The sequence below is a fragment of the Caretta caretta genome, chromosome 8 (assembly GCF_965140235.1).
Source record: "Caretta caretta isolate rCarCar2 chromosome 8, rCarCar1.hap1, whole genome shotgun sequence".
In the NCBI taxonomy this organism is placed as follows: Eukaryota; Metazoa; Chordata; order Testudines; family Cheloniidae; genus Caretta; species Caretta caretta.
The window spans coordinates 66,818,529-66,845,539 of NC_134213.1; the positions used below are offsets into that span (position 1 = coordinate 66,818,529).

Here is a 27,011-nt window from a genome sequence, read left to right on the forward strand (position 1 = left end):
TCTTCGGTGTGCTTTTCAGACCACCTAACCATGCATCTGAGAATACCCACACAACATATTTCCTCCCAAAATGGTGTCTTGTCCGCAGCTGCACACAAATTATTCGAAAAGGTAAAACATTCTAATCCGTTATTCTGGTACAAGATAAACCATACAGAAACCTGCAGCATGACATGTCACAGTAGGCGGGAAGGTGTAGGGGAGAGAATTAGATCACTCAAGGACTAGCTACACAACCTTTCACCTTTTCTGATTTTTAAATCCATCTGATATTGGTAGAAATATTCAGCTGCTTGTTCAGCGGTCTTTGTGAAATTAGTCTGCTCTCAGTCCATTACAGCAGTTATGCTGCAAGCCCCTGTAATGGCACCCTTGCTGTTCGCTTCAGCAAGGAGGCAAATGGTATTTTCAGGTCAGGCTTGAGACGTGTCCTACATTGCCCGCCCGCCGCGCGCCGTTTTGAAGGGTCTGTTTAGCTTGGTTTCCGTTGCCGCCCGCATCGTTTCTGTCCCGGATGGAGAGGAGCGCCGAGCGCATGGATTGGGATCCCGTCTTCTCCGTGCGGCTAGGCTGACCCGCTCGGTTCACTCTTCGCTGGCAGGGGGGCTGGGGAGGGCTCGGAGCGGGAGCTGGGCCTGGCTCGAGGCTGCCGGAGCGGGGCCGGGGGCCGAGCGAGGGAGAGGGCAGGTGGGCTGGGGCGCTCGCTGGGCGGGCTGGCGGGGCCGTCGCCGCGGGGATTTGGGGAGGATTTGTAGGGGGTTGGGGCGTATGTGGGGGCTCCCTCGCGGGGGGTTGTGGGATTCGGGGAGCGGGAGTCGGGGGGAGGGGCTGGCTCCTTGGTTGGGGGCGGGGGGTGGGTTGTGGAGGGCGGTTGCGCCTCGAGGGCGGGGGGCTCCCTCGCGGGGGTTGTGGGATCTGGGGGGGGAGGCTCCCATGTTGGGGGTTGCTGGGGGCGGGTCTCTGGCTAGTGGGACTCGGAGTCAGGGGGATGGTTCCCTGGCCGGGGGTTGTGGGATTTGGAGGCTCCCGTGGGTGGTGGGGGGGCTCCCTGCGTGGGGAGATTGGGGGGGGGGGGGAGATTCCCTGAAGGCCGTGGCACTGCAGGAAACTAACCCACTAGGTGGTGCTACAACACGGTTACAATTTGTAGCATGCACAAGAGGGTAGCTGGATGTCGCACAACTCAAGTCCTAGGCTTAACCTTGTTTGCAGAATGTGGCTGGATTCATCAAAAGACTAACAGGGGGAGGCTTTATTTCCTTCCAGATTTTAACAGTTATAAGTGACGTTCCTGTTTTGTTCTTTGTCTGTTGTTCAGTAATAGGTTTTCTTAATTAGTAGTAGCAAATGTAGATAGAAATTGGCACACAAAGACACTATATGGATAATAGTACAACCAATATTTATCCATAACCAGTTATTTTACACATGTATATTTATAAAATAAAAATCCCACTCTCACTACTTGACTTCTCACTTTGATGTGCTTATCATGGTTAGAATTTGGAAAAGGGAAAATATTATATGGATACTGTTCAAAATGTGTAGTTATGAGACTTTCTAGTATTTTTCTGTTCAATAGGATTTGTAACATTTTAATCCTTTTGATAATTTACTTTAACAAATTGTTGTTGCAATCGTGCAATTTTATCCAAGCATATGGATCCTCTTGCAGGTCTCTGGGATCTATATTGTGCCATTGTTCAGTAAATAAAGGTCTGATCATAAATCAGCATTTATTGGCTTAATTTAATCTTCAGAGTGCTTTCTTTTGTAGGAGGTTATGTAGGATATCCTGTTACCTTTTAATATGTGTTTAATGCAAAATTTACAATATGTTATACATACTGTACAAGGTGCAATTTATTAAGATTTTAAATTATTAGAAATACTAATATTTACAAAAGGAAATGGTGAATGTTGGATCTTTTTCATTCACTTGATTGAAACACTTTTACTTTAAAACCAAAAATCTTGTTAAATCTATGTAGTTGGCAAGGTGAAAATATAGATTTTTTCCTATGTTCATGTCATAATCATTGAAAGAACATGGGTAAAGCCAATGCCATATAATTAAGGAGAAAAACTAGGCAAAATTGGGGTTCAATCCTGCAGAGTCTTATTCATAGCAATAGTCTTATTGAAAACAAGGCTTCTTAAGTGAGTGAAGTTCATTTGTGAGAGTTGGAGTTTGCAGGATCAGACAAAGCTTCGTGATACAGCTGAATCCATGTTTTAACAAATAAGGAGACATCTGGATTTAAATGCAGATATTTTGAGCTGGACTCCAGTAGAATCTTAGTCCTTTCTCAGTTATTGTGACTTCATCCATATATTTGCTCACTGATAATGGTCCGAATCCTGCTCCCATTGAAGTCAAAGGGAGTTTTGTATTCCATAAATTAAGTAAAATGTATTGATTTTTTTTTAACACTCTTTGCCTGTATCTGTCAAATTTGGACTCTTATGTATGCTAATCTCTGTGTTTTTAGCCAGTAATTCTTACCTGTTAGAACAATATGGTGAGATAACACTGTTGAATGCTCAGTATAAATTATTAGTTATTTTCTTTTGGCCAAAACAGTTATTTAGACAAATCTGTTTTATAGGAAACAAGTTTATACACTACTTTGGGAAAAGGTTGATGTCTTATAACATTATTCAACTTCTAACCGCAGTTTGCAGTTTTAATCAAATTTGTGGATTTTGTTGTTGTACTCAGGATGCTGGTTCCCTTGATACTGTGTGCAGCTCTCATGACAGGAAGTGGTGAAATTCAAGGTGATGAATGGATTGACCCCACAGATATGCTCAATTATGATGCAGCTTCAGGAACAATGAGAAGACCTGCCAAGGTTAAAAAAAGAGTCTGTGTCTCTGTATATTACTCATAAGAATGTATGTCAAAAGAACATGATTAATTCAGCACCATTATGAGTATGCATTATGCTCATGATTACATACTGTTTTTTTCCACAGGACCGCTATTCTCAGTTCTGGTGCCCAGCCCAGCCTGCAACAGCTGACTATTGCAAATGCCCTGGCTGGAGCATGCCCACTGAGAAAGGAAGCTTTGGGGGATTTAGCTGCAAAGTTCTAGCAAGTCTGCTGAGCATGTGCTAACTGTGATTTTTAAACATCTTATAACTTGGCCAAATTGGGGTGGATTTTCGTGGGCACAGCAAAAGGTACTTCACAGACACAAAGGACACCTCCCTGCCAAATTTCAAGTCCCTGCTCCAGAGCATGGGTTCACTAGGGGATCTCAGAGAACAGGATGTCAGGACTTAACAGGGGTAAAACAACATATTTTTCCCTAGCCTCATTCTCAGAAATGGGGCAACTGTTTTAGTTGAAATTTCCCAAAAAACTCAGTTTGAGGCAGACACTTTCATTGGAACCAAGTTTGCAGGCAGGAACAGAAGAGTTGGAAGGGGCCAGTGAGGGGTGGGATCTCTGGATTTTGGTAGGGCCGAACAACCTTGTCTGTTTCATCTCTGTTACTTATGATAGAATAATCTCAGCAAATCTCTGCAAAGTTTTCCTCCTCCTGATCTCTATGGGTATGTCTACACTACGAAATTAGGTCGAATTTATAGACGTTGATTTTTAGAAAGCAATTTTATACAGTTGATTGTGTGTGTCCCCACTAAGCACATTAGGTCGGTGGAGTGCGTCCACAGTACCAAGGCTAGTGTCGACTTTCAGAGCGTTGCATTGTGGGTAGCTATGCCACAGTTCCCGTAGTCTCTGCCACCCAGTGGAATCCTGGGTTAAGCTCTCAATGCCTGATGAGGCAAAAACATTGTCGCGGGTGGTTTTGGGTACATGTCGTCAGTCACCCCTCCCTCCGTGAAAGCAACAGCAGACAATCATTTTGCACCTTTTTTCTGTGCGGGTGCCATACTGCTTTCAGCAGACGGTGCAGTAGGACTGCTAACCGTCGTCATCGAACCACCGCTTCCGCTGCCACTCTGCTCTCCTGCTTTTGTCTCAATAGCAGATTTCTCCATGTTGTGTCTCATGGGCTCCCACTTCCACTACAACTCTGCTCTCCTGCTCTCATGAATCCTCCTTCACGTCGTCAGCCACCGCTTCCGCTACGGCTCTGCTCTCCTGGTGGTCTCACAGGGCTGCTTCCACTGCAACTCTGCTCGGCTGCTCTTGTCTCTCCATAACACCGCAAGCGTGCAGCCCGCTCAGCTGTTGTGTCCTGGCAGTAGACGGTGCAGTAGGTCTGCAAACCATCGTCATTGAATGACCGCTTCCGCTGTCACTCTGCTCTCCATGCTTTCCGTGTATGGTGTCTGCAGGAGCCTGCTCAGATCACCGCGGCAGTTATGAGCATTGTAAACACCTTGCACATTATCATGCAGTATATGCAGAACCAGAACCCGCAAAAGCAGGCAAGGAGGCGATGGCAGCACGGTGATGAGAGTGATGAGGACATGGACACAGATTTCTCTCAAAGCACGGGCCCTGGCAATTTGGCCATCTTGGTGGCAATGGGGCAGGCTCATGCCATGGAACGCCGATTCTGGGCCCGTGAAACAAGCACAGACTGGTGGGACCACATAGTGTTGCAGGTCTGGTATATTCCCAGTGGCTGCGAAACTTTTGCATGCATGAGGGCACTTTCATGGAACTTTGTCGCTTGTTTTCCCCTGCCCTGAAGCACAAGAATACCAAGATGAGAGCAGCCTTCACAGCTCACAAGCGACTGGTGATGGGCCTCTGGAAGCTTGCAACACTATAGACAGCTATCGGTCAGTAGGGAATCAATTTGGAGTGGGCAAATCTACTCTGCGGGCTGCTGTGATCCAAGTAGCCAACGCAATCACTGAGCTGCTACTATCAAGGGAAGTGACTCTGGGAAATGTTCAGATTATAGTGGATGGCTTTGCTGCAGTGGGATTCCCTAACTGGTGAGGCGATAGACGGAACACATATCTCTCTCTTGGAGCACCAAGGCAGTCAGTACATGAACCGAAAGGGGTACTTTTCAATGTTGCTGCAAGCACTGGTGGATCACAAGGGACATTTCACCAACATCAACGTGGGGTGGCCAGGAAAGGTACATGACGCTTACATCTTCAGGAACTCTGGTCTGTATGAACAGCTGCAGCAAGGGACTTACTTTCCAGACCAGAAAATAACCGTTGGGGATGTTGAAATGCCTATAGTTATCCTTGGGGACCCAGCTTACCCCTTAATGCCATGGCTTATGAAGCCATACACGGGCACCTTGGACAGTAGTGAGGAGCTGTTCAACTATAGGCTGAGCAAGTGCAGAATGCTGGTAGAATGTGTGTTTGGATGTTTAAAAGTGCGCTGGCGCAGTTTACTGACTCGCTTAGACCTCAGCGAAACCAATATTCCCATTGTTATTACTGTTTGCTGTGTGCTCCACAATATCTGTGAGAGTAAGGGAGAGACGTTTATGGCAGGATGGGAAGTTGAGGCAAATCGCCTGGCCGCTGATTATGTGCAGCCAGACACCAAGGGGGTTAGAAGAGCACAGCAGGGCGTGCTGCACATCAGAGAAGCTTTGAAAAACAGTTTCATGGCTGACCAGGCTACAGTGTGGCAGTTCTGTTTGTTTCTCCTGGATGAAAACCTGCCCCCTTGGTTCATTCTACTTCCCTGTAAGCCAACCGCCCTCCCCTCCCCCCTTCGATCACCGCTTGCAGAGGCAATAAAGTCATTGTTGTTTCAAATTCATGCATTCTTTATTAATTCGTCACGCAAATAGGGGGATAACTGCCCAGGTAGCCTGGGAGGGGTGGGGTAGGAGGGAAGGACAGGGTCCCACTGTACTTCAAAACTTATTGAATGCCAGTCTTCTGTTGCTTGGGAAGTCCTCTGGGGTGGAATGGTTGGGTGCCCGGAGCGTACGTGCGCCGCCCCGGCATGTTCTTGGGTGTCTGGGTGAGGAGGCTATGGAACTTGGGGAGGACGGCGGTTGATTACACAAAAGCTTCAGTGGTGGTCTGTGCCTTTCCTGCACCTCAACCGTACGCTGGAGCATATCAGTTTGCTCCTCCAGTAGCCTAAGAATTGTATCCTGCCTCCTCTCATCATGCTGCTGCTAACTTTCCTCTTGATCCCGCCGCCTCTCCTGTTGCTCCCGCCACCTGTCCTCTCATGTGTCCCTCCTGTCCTCGCGTTCATTTTGTGCTTTCCTAGAGTCTGCCATTTTCTGCCTCCACGCGTTCTGCTGAGCTCTTTCAGTTTGGGTGGACTGCATGAGCTCAGAGAACATTTCGTCGTGAGTGCGTTTTTTTCGCCTTCTTATTTGCGCTAGCCTCTGGGACGGAGATGCTAGTCGCAGCGTTGAAACATTTGCAGCTGTGGGAGGAAAAAAGGAGAGAGTAAAATTGAAAAAGACACATTGGCCATTTAAAAGGAGGGACTGATGTTTTCGGGTTAGCACTAACATGCAGCACTAACTCCCCCCCCCCCCACACACACACACACACACAATTCTCTGGAATGATCGCTTCATCCCTCCCTCCCACCACGTGGCTAACAGCAGGGATAATTTCTTTTCAGCCACAGGCAAACAGCCCAGCAGGAACAGCCACCTCTGAATGTCCCCTTAATAATGTCCCTGGAGGATTTCTGCCCCATCCTCAGACATGTTAACAGACTTTTTGCCAGTAGCTGTACTGGCTGTGAATGCATCCCAAATCTTCAGGGCAAAGTAATCATTAAACATGCTTGCTTTTAAACTGTGTATTATATTTACAAAGGTACACTCACCAGAGCTGCCTTTTCCGCCTTCAAGGTCCGGGAGCCCGAGTTGGGAAGGTATTGGATCATGGTGATAAACAGTTCCTGGCTGTTGGGGAGAATGGTTTCTCCGCTTGCCTGGTGTGTTCTATGTTCAACCTCCCCCTCCTCATCATCATCTTCCTCGTCCCCAAAATCCTCATCCCTGTTGCGTGAGACTCCCCCCTTGCAGGAGTCCATGTACAGGGGTGGGGCAGTGGTAGGACACCCCCTAGAATTGCATGCAGCTCATCATAGAAACGGCATGTCTGGAGCTCTGACCCCGAGTGGGCGTTTGCCTCTTGGGTTTTTTGGTAGGCTTGCCTAAGCTCCTTAAGTTTCACATGGCACTGCTGCAGGTCCCTGTTATAGCCTCTGTCCTTGGTGCCCTTGGAGATTTTTTCAAATATTTTGGCATTTTGTCTTTTGGAACGGAGTTCTGATAGCACGGATTTGTCTCCCCATACAGCAGTCAGATCAAGTACCTCCCATTCGGTCCATGCTGGGTCTCTCTTGCGATTCTGGGCTCCATGGTCACCTCTGCTGAGGACATCTGCATGGTCACCTGTGCTGATCAGCTTGTCACACTGGCCAAACAGGAAATGAAATTCCAAAGTTTGCGGGGATTTTCCTGTCTACCTGGCCAGTGCATCTGAGTTGAGAGTGCTGTCCAGAGCGGTCACAATGGAGCAGTCTGCGATAGATCCCAGGGGCCAATACCGTCGAATTGCATCCACACTAACCCAAATTTCGACCCGGCAATGTTGATTTCAGCACTAATCTCCTCGTTGGGGAGGAGTACAGAAATCGATTTTAAGAGCCCGTTAAGTTGACAAAAATGGCTTCGTTGTGTGGATGGGTGCAGGGTGAAATTGATCTAACACCGCTAAATTCGACCTACACTCGTAGTGTAGACCAGGGCTATGTTTTTCCACTGGAGGGGGTAAGTCTGTTTCCAAACAAGGACATTGGATTTACATGAAACAGCAATATGTTTTGCTGCCACTTTACACTGAGAAATGAGAGATTTCTTTGGGCATGAAAAATTATGTTTGGGGAAGCTTCATGTTGTAAAGTGTATAATGTAATCCGAATACTTCAGAAAATATTTACACAAACTGCCGTTAGTAAGCTAATATGGTATTTAATCAAGGATGCTATTAGTTCTGAATATACATCTTGGGGACATTTGCCATTTTGCCTTTAAATTTTTACAGTGAAATTCCTTTTAATTAAAGTAATATTGGCAAGTGTGTCAAGCTTTGGAGAATCTGAGCTCCTACTTGTATTAAAGTCAGTGGGAGTTTTGCTACTTACTTCAGTGGGAGCCAGAACACAGAATCACAGAGGATTATCCTGCGACCCCATCCATCTGCTCTTTTTTCAGCATGTCTCTGCTGCTCTTGTTTGAGGGGATTTATAGGAAGGCTGTGTGGACTAAAATTCAGTTGGTTTCAATTCTTCAGTTAGGCTTCTTTTCTTTCTACATTTTGTTGTATTGGATAAGATGACCTGATTGATTAAAAGATAACATCAGCCTGCATTAACCAAAATCTTGCCTAGAACTATAATATGAATAATTTTTTCTTTGCTCTATCTGCAGGTAAATTATGACGACTCTGAGGATAGGGAGGTACCAGATGCTGTTATGAACTTGCCAAGCATTGCAGCAGTATCAGAGTGCCATAGGAAATTAGAATCCTTAATTCAGAAGGTTGGCTTATAGCTTTATATTCATTCAGAACACTATCAGGAAATCTAAAATATTTCCTATCTTTTTACATCATTTACATGTTTTTCTATAATCATCAGAAATGTTTGCTTGGAAAAGGTGAATTAGCAGAGGATCAGTCTGTTTTTTGGGGGGGGGGCGGGTTGGGGTGCTGATTAAAGCCATTCAATTAATTTTTTGTGCAGTCATATTTGATATTTCAGCGTTTTAATTTGACTCATCTGCTACGTCTCTGGATATCCATGTACTGTCTGTTGTATTTTTGGGTTATTTTAGAAAGGTATTGACAGGAAAGCAACACTCAAAATGTATGCTTTGTGTGTGATTGCCCAATTTTAAAAAAACAAAACAAAGCCCAGAACACACACACACTTTGACAATCCTAATAGAAATATGTACATGAAATTTTAAACTTTAATGGGAGAATAGATTTTTTTGGTTGGAATTAAATCTTCTTCCCATCAGTGCTGGCAACTAAACTGTTGGAGCATTGTTAGTTGTGGGAACTAAAAATTTAAACTGACTAGAAACAAGGAAAATTGAGCTACCTCTCTTTCACTGTGTCTGTGTGTAATATGAAAAATGGGGAGAGGACTAGTGGTGTGAGCGGTTTGTCAGGAGCAGGGTCACAACACATAGGCTTGTGGAGGTTCTAGGCAACGTTGCAGCCCTTAGGGCAGCCCCAGAAGACTGCTGTAACTTAGGCTAGCTCACAGGGCTGTCTAAATTATGCGGGGAGCCTTTCCATCCAGAGTAGCTCAGGATCATCAGGAACTGCAAATATGGCTTAAAGCCACGTTGGCCATGTAAATGCTTCCCCAACCCATCTCACCCCAGGTTGAGAGTTCTGTGCTGTGCCCTTTTAGATCTCACTTAATACATAACTGATTTTTATAACTAAACTGATACAGATTTTATTCTGATTTAAACTTCAGACTATTGAGGGATGAGCAAATATTTAGTTTTTCTAGTCCAAGGGATAAACTGAGGTTAAGATTCAGACCACATCATCAGAGGGTTAAAAGTCTACAACATTTATGACTTTGAAACAAGTGCCATGGAAAGTAGCGTGCCAGCTGTTGTTCTTAAGTACTTTACTATGATTTTATGTGATACATTAGCGGTAACAAGTTTATATTAGGCTATAGGAACTTGTTTCATTCACTGGAAACTGTATTCATCCTTTGCTTAACTAATGAGTCATGAGTGGAAGATTGTAATTTAGAATTTGCTTTATTGCTCCAGATTGAAGAGTATGAGAAGAAAGAGAAGACCAAGTTAAGTGAAAGCCATAGCATTCATGTTTTTAGGAGATACTTGAATAAGATTTTAATTGAAGCTGGAAGACTTGGCCTTGTGAGTATTCAAATGTTAGTGAAAATATGGTAGAATTTTAACTGCTACTGTATATATTTTTCATTATTACAAATCAAAACAACATGGTGATTTAAGTATTCCAGTTACTCCAAACTAAGACAAATAAGATAAAGGGAATCGTAGTGAAAAGACATTTTACAGATTAAATTACGCTACATTAAATTAAAATACGTACAGTAAAATAATGTACCTGCAACCCTAGCCCTCTCGTGCCCAGTTTGTCCACAGCTGCAGAGGGAGCCCACATGAAGCTGGGCTGCATGCTAATTGAAGGTGTGCACTCCCCATGCAGCCTTCCTAAGTGCTGCCCTCCTGTTTGGAAACAGAACTGAAGCCTTTCAATGAACAGAGAGCCCTCTACACCTGCGGAGATGTGAGCAAGATTTGCCATATGGAGAAGAGAATATAGCCAACATAATTTAGAAAGTATTCAAAAGGAGATGATTGACGTTCAGAATACTTATGTATCAGTCCACTGATATGATGCAGCCACTGCTATGATGCAGCCACTGCTGAGACAATGCACATGCTCCCTGCGGTTTAAGAGACAAGTTCTGTTCAGTCTTTTTGTCGTTTGACAATTCCAGGGCATTAATTCACTTGTTTACAGGAGCTTGCATAAAACAAGGTCACTCAATTAGTGATCATTTCATTTTGATGTTTTTGGATGTAACTTTTACCTTATTCTGAGGCAGAGAGAGAATTTTTTCTTAAGTATAAGCAAAACAATCAGTTAACAGCATTGTGACGGGTTGGGTCACAGAGACCCCCTTGAGATTGCCACCTGAAGTGCTGAGACTACCTCTGAGCCCATTTTTCCTGCCAGCTTGGGACTTCAGTACCCTGTCTTGTTGAGCCAGACACGCTAGCCTGCTACAAACACAGACCCAGGTCTGAACCATGTCCCCCAAAAGCTGCAGACTTAACTAAAAACAGTTTAAGAAGTGCTCCTGTCTCTGGCACCCAGCTCCCAATGGGATCCAAACCCCAAATAAATCCGTTTTACTCTGTATAAAGCTTATACAGGGTAAACTCATAAATTGTCCGCCCTCTATAACACTGATAGAGAGAGATGCACAGCTGTTTGCTCCCCCAGGAATTAATTACTTACTTTGGGTTAATTTATAAGCAAAAAGTGATTTTATTAAGTATAAAAAGTAGGATTTAAGTGGTTCCAAGTAATAACAGACAGAACAAAGTAAGTTACCAAGAAAAATAAAACAAAAACACCCAAGTCTAAGCCTAATACATTAAGAAACTGATTACAGATCAATCTGATCCTCAGAGATGTTCCAATAAGCTTCTTTCAAAGACGAGATTCCTTTTTAGTCTGGGCCCAGTCTTTCCCCTGGTACAGCCCTTGTTCCAGCTCAGGTGGTAGCTAGGGGATTTCTGTAGCCTCCTTTGTTCTGTTCTACCCCCCTTATATAGCTTTGGCACCAGGCGGGAATCTTTTGTTTCTCTGGGTCCCCACCCCTCTTTCTAAATGAAAAAGCACCAAGTTTAAGATGGATTCCAGTACCAAGTGACATGGTCACATGTCCTGTGAGACCCCAAGGCTTCATTCTTCCTGGCCTGACTCACAGGAAGGGTTGCAAGTAAACAAAGCCATCTATAGTCAATTGTCCTGGTTAATGGGAGCCATCAAGATTCCAAACTACCATTAATGGCCACACTTTGCATAATTACAATAGGACCTCAGAGTTATATTTCGTATTTCTAGTTTCAGGTACAAGAATGATACATTTATACAAATAGAATGACAATACTCAATAGATTATAAACTTTGTAATGATACCTTACAAGAGACCTTTTGTATAAAGCATATTCCAGTGACATTATATTCACCCTTATTATCATATTTTCATAAAATCATATGGAGTGCAAAGTCACCAAGCATTACCAGAAAGAAGCACATGATAACGTTTCTTAAGGAGCAGTGAGCGCTTCTGCCTTTTTGTACTAAAGTATTCACCAGTGAACAATGCCATTTTTCTCTCTCAATCCTTCCAGCTACAAATTGGACTTTCTAGTCTGTTTGAGAATAGATTAGCTGTTAATACCTGCAAGTGGAGAGGTATTTTGAAATCCTAATAAAACATTATTTAACATGTTTCAGAGTAACAGCCGTGTTAGTCTGTATTTGCAAAAAGAAAAGGAGTACTTGTGGCACCTTAGAGACTAACCAATTTATTTGAGCATAAGCTTTCGTGAGCTACAGCTCACTTCATCGGATGCAAGTGAGCTGTAGCTCACGAAAGCTTATGCTCAAATAAATTGGTTAGTCTCTAAGGTGCCACAAGTACTCCTTTTCTTTTTGCAGATAGCAAATGTGACTCTGATCTTGCAGACTGACCCATACAGAAAGATACTTATGACCATGCATAATTCGGGCTCATCCTTAGGACTCCATATGGTAATATGGGTCTCTTTGCATAGATGAGGTATACTGCAGGTTTGAGGAAAATCAGGTAATTCTCCATACTTTTGTCTTTCTGATAGATTTCGTATTGCAGGTCGACTGTTTAACTGTTTTTTTGTGTTGCTTTCATTTAGCCTGATGAAAACATTGGTGATGTGCATTATGATGCTGAGATCATCCTTACAAGTCAGGCTCTTTTGGAGATCAACAGATTTCTGAATGAGGAGGACTGGAAATCAGGCGCTTTGGATGATGCAGTTAGTGATATTCTGATTAATTTTAAACATCATGATTATGAAGTTTGGAAATGGAGGTTTGAGGACACTTTTGGAGTTGATCCATATAATTTGCTTATGGTAAGAAAAAAGGGATTCTCTGTACTTTTTTATTCTCCAGTGTTCTTTAATAGGCCAGCCCAGTCGCTGAGTATAGCCTTCTACCAGTAGATGGGGATCAAAATAAATTAAATTTATGATGCTCTTCCCCTCATAAAGTGCTGCCTGAGCATTCCTCACTTCTTCCATCTCAGCAGGTGAAGATGACGTATCTGCCCAAATTAGGCATTTTTAACTTTGTTTTTCCTCCTACCTTTTTCTTATAACTTTTTTCTGCTTGAAATTATCACTTGGCCTCACAGTTGTTTCTCTTTATTCTCCATCTTTTGGATCTGTATGTGGATTGGCCCATTGAGTTGGGCATCTTTCTTAGTCCTAGATTTCCAGGTCCAGATATTGGATCTTAAGCTATAGGGTTTCAGACACACCTTTAGGGGCAGTAGTTTGGACTCTGTTGATGCAGCCCTTGGGATTGAGCTATATAATGTGCTTGCTCCTGGTGAGAGAGGAGAAATATTAGTTTAAATGTTGCCACTTTTAGTAGTTCTGTGTCTTTAGATTTAATCATATATGAAATTTTAAAATGTAGATTTTGAGTTAATCATGAATAGAGAGGTATAATTCCACTGAAGGTCTGGTGAATTAATAAACCATAAATTTAAAATAAAAATCCATGTATTGGATTGTTAATTATTCTTTATCCCACTCATCATGTCCCGGTGGTGCTTTAACCTCCCTCTTCAATGGTCTTTTTCTGCGATGCCTCTCTTTTTCCCCCTGCAAAGTCCCATAGAGGAGCCTTGCTGCTGCTTTCTTATTCTGCTTAAACCACTGGCAGAATAGGTTTGCCTCACTGCCCTGCTGCAGATGCTGGAGTGGTGATTTTCTGTTAATAACCACCAGACATTTTGCTGCTCCAGCACTGATTTTTTTTTTTAACTCTTGTACTTTGCCATTGTAACAATTCCATCACACTGAAAATGTTAAATGTAATTGAAAATAGTGAGAGATTTTTTTTTGGAATGACCTTTAAAGTCAGGAAAAAAATTCCTTTTCCCACAGTGCAGAGGATGTGCTCTGAAAAAGAGGCAACAATCTCGTAACATGAATGTATTTGGATGAATTGGATCTGTTCCCTGTTTTCTCAAGATTTCTGTTCCTTCTGATGTTCCTTCCTTTTTGTTCAGTCCCATAAGGCATCTATCCATTCCTTTCTCAGTGCCTTTTTCTTTTTTTCCTCATTCATTCCTGTCCTCATCCTCTCATCACTTTCCCCTTTACAATATAAATCCACTGTAGTGTCCAGATCCAGCAATTTCATTTTAGCAAATTCCACATTGGTCCCTGACAGCTTGTATCATTTCCTGTGGGGCCTGGTTTTTCAAAGTGCTGTTCTGCTCTTTTTTCTTTTTTTTTTTAAATTAAACTCATAGACACGTAGACATTAAGGTCAAAAGAGACCATCATGATCATCTAGTCTGACCTGCACATTTCAGGCCACAGAATCTAACCCACCCACTCCTGTAATAGACCCCTAACATCTCGCTGAGTTATTGAAGTCCTCAAATCATAATTTAAAGACTTCGGGTTACAGAGAATCTGCTATTTTAAACCTGCAAGTGACCTGTGCAAAAAAATCCCATGGTCTCTGCCAATCTGACCCATGGGAAAATTCCTTCCTGACCCCAAATATGGTGATCAGTTATACCCTGAGCATGTGGGCAAGACCCACCAGCCTGATACCTGGGAAAGAATTATCTGCAGTAACTCAGAGCCCTCCCCATCTAGTGTCCCATCACTGGCCGTTGGAGATGTTTGCTGCTAGCAGTTTCAAATTGGCTACATTCCATTGTAGGCAGTCTCATTGTACCATCCCCTCCATAAACTTATCAAGGTTAGTCTTCAAGCTAGTTAGGTAAATGAAGCTGAAAAAGAGAAGTTTGTAATTCTCTCATTTTACTGGCAATAGGCTTGAAAAACTCCAAATCTGGTTCATGACTTTTCCCCTCTCATTTCCTTTTCAGGTACTCTTGTGTTTGGTGTGCATTACAGTAACTGTAGCTACTGAGCTATGGACACACATTGGTTGGTGTACTCAGGTAAAACGCATTTTATTCATCAGTTTTCTCATCAGTTGTGGATGGAACTGGATCTACTTATATAAGGTAAATTAATCAGAAATCCTGGCTCTGTTTTTTAATAGTAAACTTTTAAACCATGATAATCCAGAGAGTTTGGGGATTATTTTTGTTACATTATAAAATACAGTTATTGATTGCCAAAGTGAATACTGTAATGGAGACTTCAGATTGCACAAATTATGACATTTAGATTAAAATCCTTGCTTCTCCTCGCTGCAATGGAACACAGAGTTCAAAAGGCAGTGGCGCCATCATAATTCCACTACAGAGGATTTGAAGACTGTATGTGACTCTCCAAAGCATCATGGTGGGAGGGATTTAGAAAGTGGCTAATTGATCTGAGTACTACATTGATTCACTGGCTAAAACCTTATATAGTGGGTGTATACTATACAGCAGCTGCTGCTAAAGCCTAGAGCTTCAGTAATTGTCATAGAGCAGCCGATTGTACCTTGGGTTGTGTTAGGGTAAGGATTCTATTTCTTCAGCTCCTACCTAAAAATCCCCGCACAAAGCACATTTACTTCGGCTCTGCCCAGGTATGAGGCTTTGGTCCTTAATATGATTTTGAGAGTTTAGTTTATCGTTAGGTCAATTTAAAACAAAATGGTCCGATCTCTGATGTGCTTTGGCGTCTTTGGTCAAGAAAAGTCTCATGCAGATGCGCATTTTAGAGGTACCCCATCAATTTAAAAATTACACTTTATTCAAAAGATTTTTACCTGCTCTTGTTACAAATTACATCTACATTTATTATAATAGAGGTTTGAGGGAGAGGAAAAAGAAAAGGAGTACTTGTGGCACCTTAGAGATTAACAAATTTATTTGAGCATAGGCTTTCATGAGCTACAGCTCACTTCATCGGAGAGGGAAATTCTCCCATTGTCCAGTTTGTTCATTTTATGCATGTTTCCCTGTATAGTCAGTTTCTCTATTTGAAATTTTATGTGGTCTTTTACACATCAGCAGAGGGAGAAAAACATTTTTAAAATTGGAAAATATGGTTATAAGACCACAAAAATTGGGGTAGTCAGGGCAGTTGAGACACTTTTTTCACTCTTAAACTATCCCTTTAAATTAATGTCTAATAAAATTCTTTGCACCAGTCTAGAGTTAAAAATAATGTAATGAAACTCTTTGAACTGAAGTCAGTTAAGAAAATAAACTACTTTTCTATTTATGTTGACCTATGAAAGGAACAAATTTGCTATAAGGATACTTTGAAAAGCACACTAAATGAATAGGGTTACTGCTTGCTGCAGACTCCTCTCCATAGAAGTGTTTCACTGCTCTTTCACGTGTGTTACGGGTCTCCATATTTTCTGTATAATCTATGTTGCAGATAATTGACCAGTAGAGGGGCCTTCCATAGATCCAAAGGAGGGTGGAAGTAAAGAGAAAATATATTTTTATTCCCTAATAGTGCCCATTACTTAGTGGGTACTACTATTATTATTTATTACGAGTTTAATTCTACGGTGAAAAACACAGTCCACTTTCTACCAATGTTCAGTAATCTTTTGTTGATCTCTCTTAAAATAAACTATGCATTGTATCCATTATTTCAAGTAGCTAATATCCATAACACTTTGAAAATCTTATATTTGATCACATGTAGCAACAAAGGGTAGATCTCAAAATAGACTGCGTTTATTGAAATATTGTATGGATTGTTGCAGACTAAAACTGCAATGAAAATTAGCACAAGTATGATTAGTACACTTCCGTTCAGAAATATTGTTGGGGTAATGTCTTTTTGAAGATATAGCTGCCTCAATTAGGATGTTGCTTATTTTGAACTGAGCCAACCGAATGCTGCATGCATTGACAAATCTTTCTGCTAGAACAGTGCTGCATGTTGGGTACAATTGGGAGCTTAAATTAGTTTATAACTTATTTTATCGTGTGTAGCCAGATGTAGTAGAATATGGGTTCTCAACCATTTTTGCTTCTGCAACTTACTTTCCTTTTGTGACACTATTATCTCAGAATCCTTTGTGCTATCTTCACCAACCCCCCAATGTTGTAATTCCAAATAATGGTTTTGTAAAATTCATGGTCATATAATCACAAATAGAAATTTCCATTCAGTGTATGTACCTTTCATCCAGATTAAAGTTATTTACAGTCAGAAGGATCTCTTGCAGCCAGAGGAGCTAGAAACTTTTTTTAATGAAGTGTACATTCTGCAGAACACTCCAGAAACCCCAAAATGCAGTTTCACCAACTTCGGTGTTGCAATCCAGTATGGTAACCCATTGCTTTATGCAGGAGCTTAGGGGGACTTTCTTTCAGAGTTACAGTTTTTACTGTAACTATAATTATGTGAGCAGTGTTAACATCTAAAATTTGAAAATAATTTAAAAAACTGATTGTTTCTCTGGAAACAATAGAAATGTGCCTGGTTTTGTTTCTGAAAATGGTAAGAAGTTCTTGGTGTTTCAATTCTTTCTGTACCTGCCTCTTAATCCAGTAATATTGGTGTGGGTGGTGAGTGTTTGGCCCAGTTTCAGAAATTGTGTTATATTTAACTAACACTTCCTTATTGTGAAGGAAGCAGTCAGTGCCTTTTGACTAGCTAAAAATTATTATTATTCTCCCTATTCAGGAATCATAGGCTTTTGCTGAATTTGATTTGCTGTGGTGTTTTGCATTTGCAGATTCTTTTATTTTTAATACATTTTAGGCAACTTTTTGGTTGATGGCAGAAAGTTAAAATAATAGTCTTTTATTCAGTGTAAACCGCTTTTACAAAGGTTAATTCTGGTTCTGTTGCAGATAGCCTTTGCACAGCATCAAGCTGAAGTGGCCAAAATGGGAAATTATGACAAAGTATGTGATGAGAAGCTGGACTGGAGTGAGAGTCTTTTTGGTGAGATGTTTGTAGTTACGTTTCCCTTCTAATACTTTTTATCTAAAGAAAAACTAGCAAACCGTGATTAAATGAGACACAAGCCAGTGCTGGCATCATCCTAGAAGTAGCTTTTTTTATTTCATTTTTTACTAATCTTGCATTACAAATTCTCTTATCATATAACTAGGTAAGCCAGCCACTGCTTTATCTAACACATAATTAGCATGCTATTGTATTGGGTCTTTAAAATTATTGGATGCAGGCTTATCACAAGCTATTTTATGGTATGTCACCTCCTCCTGCGTTTAAACTTCTCCTTGCACTGACTAGTAGAATCTGTATCTGAAATATCTCTCTCTATCCCATGAATGTTCCACAGCTGTCCTTTACGGTTCAGTATACAGTATCTTAAACTAAGGAAAGGAAAATCCTCTTGGCTTGGATTCCACTTTTCTATACTCCAGTTATATCACTCTATGTGAATACATGGGCTGCAGTAACTCACCAACACAATCATACAAAAATATTCTCTTTATTTCAAACTATAACTAGATATTTTTGCAGCACGCATCCAGTTACTTTACATAGTAAATGGCTGAGCTTATTTATCTTAAGAAACCTTACAAGTTTAAAATATTGCATACACTTTTGTAAAACCATCCATGATGGATAGCAAGAAAGAATTACTTTTGCTGCCTACAGAAATGTTAGCAACCATATCTTTTTGTTAGGAATAAAGCAGCGTCCATCCAGCTCTGCAACTTACTAGGCACAGCAGTGATGGATTATTAAGGGGAGGAAAATGCACTCCAAAGCCTTGCCACTTGTCCTGGGGAGTTCAGTAACAAACATCAGTAGCCTCTAAGAGATCTGAATTGTTATTGTGGAGTGAGGGTGAAAGTGAAAGTTTGGTTGCAGATAATGTAAAGTTTAAAAGATAATTATCAACCCCTGGAATTGCACCTGAAAACATGTAGGAAACTAATACGGAGACTAGGGGTATGTGTACATTGTGCTACAGTACAGACTATAAGGGTCAGAATTTAGAGCTCATCAAAGTGTTATACACTAACTGCCCTGCGTGGATACTGCTGGTGCAAACTAAAAGATGCCTAGTTTGGTTAATGTAGTCCTCTTTCAAACAGGGCTGTGCCAATGCAAACTAGGTACTACAGAAACACCTGCGCCTGCATGGGAACTCCCCGGTCCAGCATGACCTTTCATGCATAGTGTGTGTGAGGTCACAGTGAGCAGAGGACAAAATGGTATCCTCTGTGTGACAAAAGTTCTGGAACACCGTTCCAGCATGTTTCAGCTTTGACTCGGGGACCGACCTCTGCAGAACCCAGGGTGGACTCACAGAACTACAGGGACCCAACTTTGGGAACCACTGCTTTAAGGTACTGAACTAGGCAAATGCTACCTTCTTGTACACTTATGCCCTCCACTATCACCCTTACCCAGTAGCTGGCTGAAGACAGAGCCAACCTTCTAACAATTACAAAACTACAAACTACATTTTAAAGCACCCCTCACAAATCCCAGTTCAGCACGGATATGCAAGAAATAACACTGAAAATGCCCCAAACTCCAGTGACAGTGTGCAACATGTGCCAGATATTTCATCATCTCTTTAGATCAGTGGTTCCCAAACTTGTTCTGCTGCTTGTGCAGGGAAAGCCCCTGGCAGCCCACGCCGGTTTATTTACCTGCCGGGTCCGCAGGTTCGGCCGATCGCGGCTCCCAGTGGCCGCGGTTTGCTGCTCCAGGCCATTGGGAGTTGCTGGGAGTGGCAGCCAGTATGTCCCTCGGCCTGCGACGCTTCCAGCAGCTCCCATTGGCCTGGAGCAGCTAACAGCGACCACTGGGAGCCGTGATCAGCCGAACCTGCGAACGCAGCAGGTAAACAAACCGGCCTGGCCCGCCAGGGGCTTTCCCTGCACAAGCGGCAGAACAAGTTTGGGAACCACTGCTTTAGACAATGTAAAAATTGGCAGACCTCATTTCCTCTTTCAGGACTATTTAGTGCCAAGTGTTGAAGTCTAAAAGAGGGCTAGGAAGGATTTAATGTTAAGAAAAGTTTTTCTTCCCCCAGCCCTCTTCTTTGCTTGGATAACTTTAATTTTCAACTAGATTGATGAGTTTTTAAAAAATATAATTAACTTCTGAGCTGAAACCAGGCATGAAAAATTTCAGTGAATTTTTCTATTGGATATAAAATGTAAATGCCACCTAATGCTTAATTACATCATTATAAAATACATTTGCATATATTTGTATTACTTTTGCTTTCTTTTAACTGTAGAATGGTTTAGAAGTTCATGGACATTCCAGGATGATCCTTGTCAGAAGTACTATGAAACAATACTAGTAAATCCCATTTGGCTAGTCCCCCCAACAAAGGTATATGCAGTTCGTAAAGAAACCATTCACCCTTCCATTTTGTATTTGGAAACTGAAGAAGAATCCTCATGTCTTGTTACTATTTCTTATTTTAGGCATTGGCTGTTACATTTACCAATTTTGTAACAGAACCATTGAAACATATTGGGCAAGGAATTGGTGAATTTATTAAAGCCCTTATGAAGGAGATACCAATGATGCTACAGATTCCAGTGTTAATCATCCTAGCTGTGGCGGTTCTGGTCAGTATATGTTCTTGATCACATTAGTGAAACCTAAAACAAAATGAATAGTTCAAATATCCATGATACACAAGATTACTAAAAGCAAAAAAAATCACTGATCTAAAGTTTTAGAAGCATTTGTGTATATAGATCTCAATAACAGTTTGGTAACATTGAGGCTAAAATTTTAAAGTTGTTATTTCTTGGATATTTTATTTTTTCTGTGATTTATTTGTTGATCTCCTGACTTAAAACATAGCAATGTGAATTTTTCTCCATATTCAAGATATGTTAACTATAAAAGTGCAAAAATAAAAAAGCTGTTATATTTTTAAAGATTATTTCTCAACTGGTATAAGCACAAAAATTATTTGATTTAAAATAGTTCAAAATCCCAGGCTGCATGATAAATGAAAATGGGTTTAGTTTCTCACCAGCTCTGGTTGGACCACATAATAGAACCTCTGCAGAAAGTGGTACTTTGTATTTGAGGACTGAGCTAGAATTAGCAGGTAGTGTTGCGGAGGCTTGCACCAAAAAACATACCAATACTGCAGCCAGCTCATACCCATACTGACCGACTATTGGAGAGCAGGACATTGTGAATTCCCATTGACTTTAAAAAATGAGACAGTAAAAATCTGAAAATATATTTTTCAGTAACCTTAAGGGTTGTAACAAAAGTATTGTTACAACCCTTAAGGTTACTGAAAAAAAGGTTACTGAAAAAAAGTAGGTAAATTTGTTCAGATGCATCAATTTAAGTTTGTTCCTAAACTCTGTTCCAAAGTAATGAAATTGTGTACTTTTTAAAAACCACTTTGTCAACTTGAGTAATTTTCTAAAGTAGGAAAGCTCTTGAGAAAATGATAAATCATACACTGAAATTTTCCCTTTAAACACTATTGTGTGGAAATGTAGAGATGTAAAAGTATCTCTGTAGAAAAAGAAGAAAACCATACAAGTTGTGAAAGTGAATGTCTGTTATACTTAAGGAGACAGTGTTTTTTCTTTAGGGTTTCTGCTATGGTGCAGGAAGATCAGTTGCTACACTAATACATTTAACAGGTCCTGAGCGGAAACCATCTCCTTCACTTCCTCCAAGTGACAGACAACAACAGGAACAAATACATTATAGTGCAGGTGATTCAGATGCCAATTACAGAAGGAATGTTGGTTCCCTCACTGGAGAACCTCATGACAGAAGAGATGATCACATGAGACTTCAAAATGGCAACAGAAGCTCTGAAGTTCTGCTGTCAGGTGGTACACTAAATGCACGAAGAGAAGAGCATCACAAGGTACCATCTAATGTACATTAACAATTGAGCATTTTAATAGCTATTCAAGCTAAGCCTATTTGCTATTTAACTTAACTGTACAGATTTTTCATGTTTAAAAAGATGGTGTAGTTTAACTAAGTGCTCCTCTAGAGCAGTTACCCGGTCATCTGAAAAACCACCTTAATTCCGTTCCCCTACAGATGTTCAGAGAGAATAAATTCCTATATGAAAGGATGGTATGTAGATTAATATTTCTGGTAATATATAGAATTCTGAAAGAACAAACACCATGGAGTATTAACCTTATTTAATGATAATGAGCTGAAGTGGCTTAAAAGTTTTTGAAAGTTGAAACCTTAGCAAGATTTCAGTATCTGTAGATCTAAATAACTCTTCATATGTGGTTTCTGAGTTCACTCCCAAGTCAGCCTATGAATGAGGATTGCAAATGAAAGGAACTGGAAAAAAAGAATTTAGACCAATCTGTAAATTGTATGTCAGATTTAATGTGTATTGTACATGAAACAAGTTCAGTTCATGAACGTTTCCTGAAATTAGAGATTTATTCACACTCTTCAAAAAATGCAAATTATGATATTCTTCATAGGTTTGGGGAGTCCTGCTTCTCAGTCTGATAACTTAGACCACTGCATAAAATACCAGCAGGTCTTAGGCTGCCTGCTCAGGTTAAATCACTTAATATATCCAATTAATTGTCCGAATAACACAGATTATCTATTTTACAGTGTGGATTGCACCCTGTGTCTCAAGATCAAACTATTTTTAGAGTGAAAACCAATGCAGATCAAAACCGTGATAAAGAGATTGCACCTGAAAAACATAAACTGCGCACGCTTGGAGTTGAACAAGAGTCTGAAAAGAATTGTGAACCTCAAGCAAGTTGTAGCTCAAAAAAGGAGAAAACAAATAAGCAAAACTCAATTGATAAAACAGGAGATCTTGAAAAGATGGAAAAGGGCAGTCCACCTCAATTAATGGAAGGCACAGAGGAAACTAAAGAATCTTTGAACTCTGCTGTAAGTTTTGTCTAAATTTTGATTCATGTGTGCTTTTCCTTTGTGTTTATATTTTTACAGTTACAATCACTGAACTAGATGTAGGCTTGGCAGAATTTGATTAAAAATAATCTATCTGAAGTTATCTTTTTTCATGATCAGTTTAAATTTTCACAGTTGTGGGAAGTTATGGGAATGTCAGACAATTCTTGATTGACAGACCTTGAGATTTAAAGTTAGTTTTATAATCATTAAGACAAATAAACATGTCAAAATAGCCTTATATAGGTTCTCAAGCAGCATTTTCTTCCTTTGCCTATGTGTAAATTTCAATTATTGATGGAAATACTTTTTCATCAGTTTGTAGTGAAATTGATGTTTGACATTTACTGATGATAAATCTAATCTTCCTAAACCAAACTATATGAGTGAGCTCATTTTGAGCCAAAATCAACACTACTTTGTTGGACATAGGTCCCCTTACGCAGGCACCTGTGCTTTTAGATTCCATCTGATAATATCTAGGAGTACTGACAAGCTGTACTTCTCAGAGCTGTTTTTATAGTGGAGCCTGTTACCATTACAGATTTGGAGGTTCTCCAGTTTCCACATCTGTTAAATAAGGATAATAATCCTATTGCTGTCTTTTAAATGGCCAAGAACTTGCTCTGAACTAATGCAAACTATGCACATTTTTTACACAGGTGAAATTTAGCTTCCAGTTCACGGTCTTTGGGCCCCCCTCCCTCTCAAATTTAACTTTTACTTTTGTTTTGAAGGTAGAGATTAAATACATAAAGTTCCAGAATGTTTCAACTAGAATTTCAAAATAAAACTTGGTTCTCTTAAAACCTGTCCTGGGTAAGCCCTGAAATGCTGTGTGTGACCCAGCCCTTCAGGGCCAGGTAATGGCCCACTTTGTGCTGGTATCACAGATTTGATTTAGGCTCAAATGTAACTTCTTCTATAGCATAGTTTGAGGGTTGTGTTTGCCACAGTCAGCTGAAGTAAACTAGATTGGAGGCTAGCACATTTAAAACAATTTTTAAATGCTGCTTTTCAATCCCCATCCAAATAGAGCTTACCATAAATTAAGTAAAAAAAAAATTTATCATAAAATATAAACATTAAGAACTATATAGTTTGAAATTACATTGTGTATAGATACACTAATGGCTTGTCTTGACTAAGACATGTTGATTTGCAACACAATTGCAAATCAGTCTTCAGGAAAATAACTAAAACTACAATGAAAATGGGTTTAGTTTCACACCAGCTCTGGTTGGACCGGGTAATAGAACCTCTGCAGAAACTGGCACTTTGTACTTGAGAGGACAGAGCTAGAATTAGCAGAGAGTGTTGGAGAGGCTTGCACCAAAAAACATACCCATCCTCCGACCAGCTCATACTCATACTGACCGACTAGTGGAGAGCAGGCCACTGTGAAGTCCCATTGACTTGAAAAAAATACTTTCAGGTTTGCCATCCCATTTTTTAAAATCTTTCAATTACAGTAATCTTAGGGGTTGTAACAAAAATAGGTAAATTTGTTCAGACACATGAAGTTTGTTCCTAAACTGTTCCAAAGTAATGAAATTGTGTACTTTTAAAAAACCACTTTGTCAATTTAAGAGTAACTTTCCAAGGTAGGAAAGCTCATGAGAGAATGGTAAATCATATACTGAAGTTTTCCCTTTACACACTATTGTGTTGAAATGCAGAGCTATTGACGTATCTCTGTAGAAAGTAAGAAGAAAACTGCAGTTTGCAAAAGTGAATACTTAAGGAGACAGTGTCTTCTCTTTAGGGTTTGTGCTATGGTGCAGGAAAATCACTTGCTACATTAAGAGATTTTAAAAGTCCTGAGCAGCAACCATCTCCTTCACTTCCTCCAAGTGACAGACAGCCCCGGGAACAAATACATTATAGTGCAGGTGATTCAGATGCCAGTTACAGAGGGAATGTTAGTCCCCTCAGTAGAGGACCTTATGACAGAGGAGATGCTCACATGAGACTTCAAAATGGCAGCAGCAGTCCTGAAGTTCTGCCAGCCGGTGATATACCAGATCCACAAAGAGAAGAGCATTACAAGGTAGCATCCAGTGTATGTTAAAAATTGTGCGTTTTAATACCTATTATAGCTAAGCCTAGAACAATTTAATTTTTGCTATTTAACTTAATTGTATAGGTTTTTATAATTTTCATGTTTAAAAAGGTAGTGCACTTTAAGTGCTCTCTCTAGAGCAGTTATCTGAAAAAACAGTGTTTTGTCCCCCTCCAGGTGTTCAGACACAATAAATTCCTACGTGAAAAGGCAGTATGTAGATTAATGCGGATGAGACTCAATCTACAGCAGGGAGATCTAGAACTTTTAATCTGGCCCTCAAGCACTTACTGGTGAGCAAAGTTGAGGGCTTTCCACACTGCTCCCAGAGGCATGGTGGACATGTCTCCCCTCCGGTTCCTATGCATAGGGGCAGCCAGGGGGCTCCACACGTTGCCCCCACCCCAAGCACCAGCTCTGTAATTCCCCTTGGCTGCAGTTCCCCACCACTGGGAGCTGCACCTGCAGATGGGCAGCGTGCAGAACCTGCACCCTGACCTAGCCTTATGCATGCCAAACCCTCCCTATGTCCCAGCCCAGAGTTTGTACCCCCAGGTGGAGCCCACAGCCCAACCCCCATTTTTGTGGGCATTCATGGCCTGCCGTACAATTTCCATACCCAGATGTGGCCCTCAGGCAAAAACATTCACCCACTCATCATCTATAGGGAAATTACTATAACTACACATGCAAAACAAGATCAAAATTGGTTAGATTTAAACTCATCCACCTTAGTATAATTTATTTTGACTTTCAGAGAACATTTGATAAAGTCCTTTACAGGAGGTTACTAGGGCAACTTTGTCATGGGAAGAGGGCCAAGTATTGGCTAAGATTTGGATAGGCCAGTTTTCAGCATTGTGAAATGTTATGTGGGGCGCAGCAAGGTTCTCTATTACTCTTTGTATTTAACATATGAAAAAGGGGGTAACGAAGTTGAGAAAATCTGCAGATACCACAAAATACTTAAGCAAACCCACATGTCTCTGGAACCTAACAAACTCAGGGAAAGGGGTAACAGCACAATAGATAAAACTGACATGTTAGTTATCACGTTAAAAGGCATAATTTGAACTCCTCGTATACTGCTGTCAAGAAAAAAGTTGGGTGGAATTAGCCTGTTTTGCAGCTCAGAATGTTCAAGAAACAATACAATGCCATATTATAAGCCAGTGGTACAGCCTTTAGACTACTGTATATATTTGTGGTCACTTCATCTAGAAATAGAAGGGGGACAGATAGTTTATCTTAGTTTCCCTTTCCCTTTCTAGTTGACTGTTATATAGAGGGTGTTGCCATGCCCCCTTTCTAAAAATGTGTGGTTTGCTCTCTTACAATACAAAAGTAAGCTTTTTGGAGCCAGGAGCTATAACTGTGGCCCTTATTGTAATATTAAGGGGACACAATGAAACTAACTTCAGTGCTAAACAGGGAATGGGTTTTGTGCTACATAATCTAGTGACAGTGAGTTGCAGAAATTAGGAGGCAAGAGGATTTATAGATAGACACCAGCAGTTATTCAACAGGATTAAAAACTGTTTCAGAGCATAATTCCAGCTACTGTGTGATGAGCAGGTTATTATAGAGCTGTCAAGGGGGGATTTGTGGATTGTTTTGAAGCCTCTGATCTAACCCAGTACATCAATTTCTATTTTGCAAAACAAATAAAATGTGCCTTCTAACATGGCTCAAAAATGCATTATCCATGGTGGTCACTTCACTGGAGTAATGACATTGTTTTGGGAGAAGAGTTGAATGTTTTGAACTGCAGGATCCACTTGCTGTTTAATAAACATTTTAACCTTCTCATTGCAGGAACAAAGTCAGCAGCCTACTACTGAAGATCTTCCAGAAAGGTCCCTGGTTTTATCTTCCTGATGCAATGGAACCCCAGTGGAGGTGAAAGTGCAGCAATTAAAGAAACAGTAATTTATCAATGCCAGTTGGCAAGTGACACTACCTGTGGCTTGTCCCTTAATCCAGAAGATTGGATTCCAAGTGAATTCTCATTGTTCAGATTTTTGCTCCTTATGGATCAATGCTACCCCCATGAAACGGTTTATAAAAGTCTTGTGATGGAGAACTAGCCAACTGTATGTATTTCAAAGTAAACCAAGCCTGGTTGTAAAGCAAGAGCTTATTTTTGAATTTAAATAAAGTAGCTTTTTAAGAAAAAAGTGGCCAAGGTGTGATATGTTCAATTTGAGCTATGAGAAACCAGCAATCTTGATGTTTAGGAGATAACTTTGAATAGAAACTGTGTCCTAAGCTAAATAGGAAATGGTCTTTTTCTGAATTCAGGTACCAAGATAGCTCATCATAACAAGACTTTTACTGACCTGAGTTCTG

General features: G+C 40.8%; 1 protein-coding gene across 4 annotated transcripts; it reads left to right on the forward strand.

Moving 5' to 3' along the window:
- The first annotated feature begins 534 nt into the window (after nucleotides 1–534).
- Nucleotides 535–26,839, forward strand: CLCC1 (chloride channel CLIC like 1). Of its 4 annotated transcripts, none has more exons than XM_075131579.1 (13): nucleotides 535–559; nucleotides 2,723–2,867; nucleotides 8,375–8,485; nucleotides 9,749–9,859; nucleotides 12,437–12,658; nucleotides 14,662–14,802; nucleotides 17,557–17,650; nucleotides 19,938–20,035; nucleotides 20,131–20,277; nucleotides 21,276–21,560; nucleotides 22,289–22,579; nucleotides 24,366–24,650; nucleotides 26,478–26,839. In XM_075131579.1, exons 2-13 carry the CDS (start codon nucleotides 2,724–2,726, stop codon nucleotides 26,538–26,540), a joined length of 1,992 nt encoding a protein of 663 aa, XP_074987680.1. In that variant the 5' UTR covers nucleotides 535–559; nucleotide 2,723; the 3' UTR covers nucleotides 26,541–26,839. The 4 variants fall into 4 exon arrangements, with proteins under 4 accessions (XP_074987680.1, XP_048715868.2, XP_048715869.2 ...); XM_048859911.2 differs by having other exon boundaries at nucleotides 556–687; XM_048859912.2 differs by having other exon boundaries at nucleotides 556–687; nucleotides 2,723–2,855.
- Nucleotides 26,840–27,011: the final 172 nt, after the last annotated feature.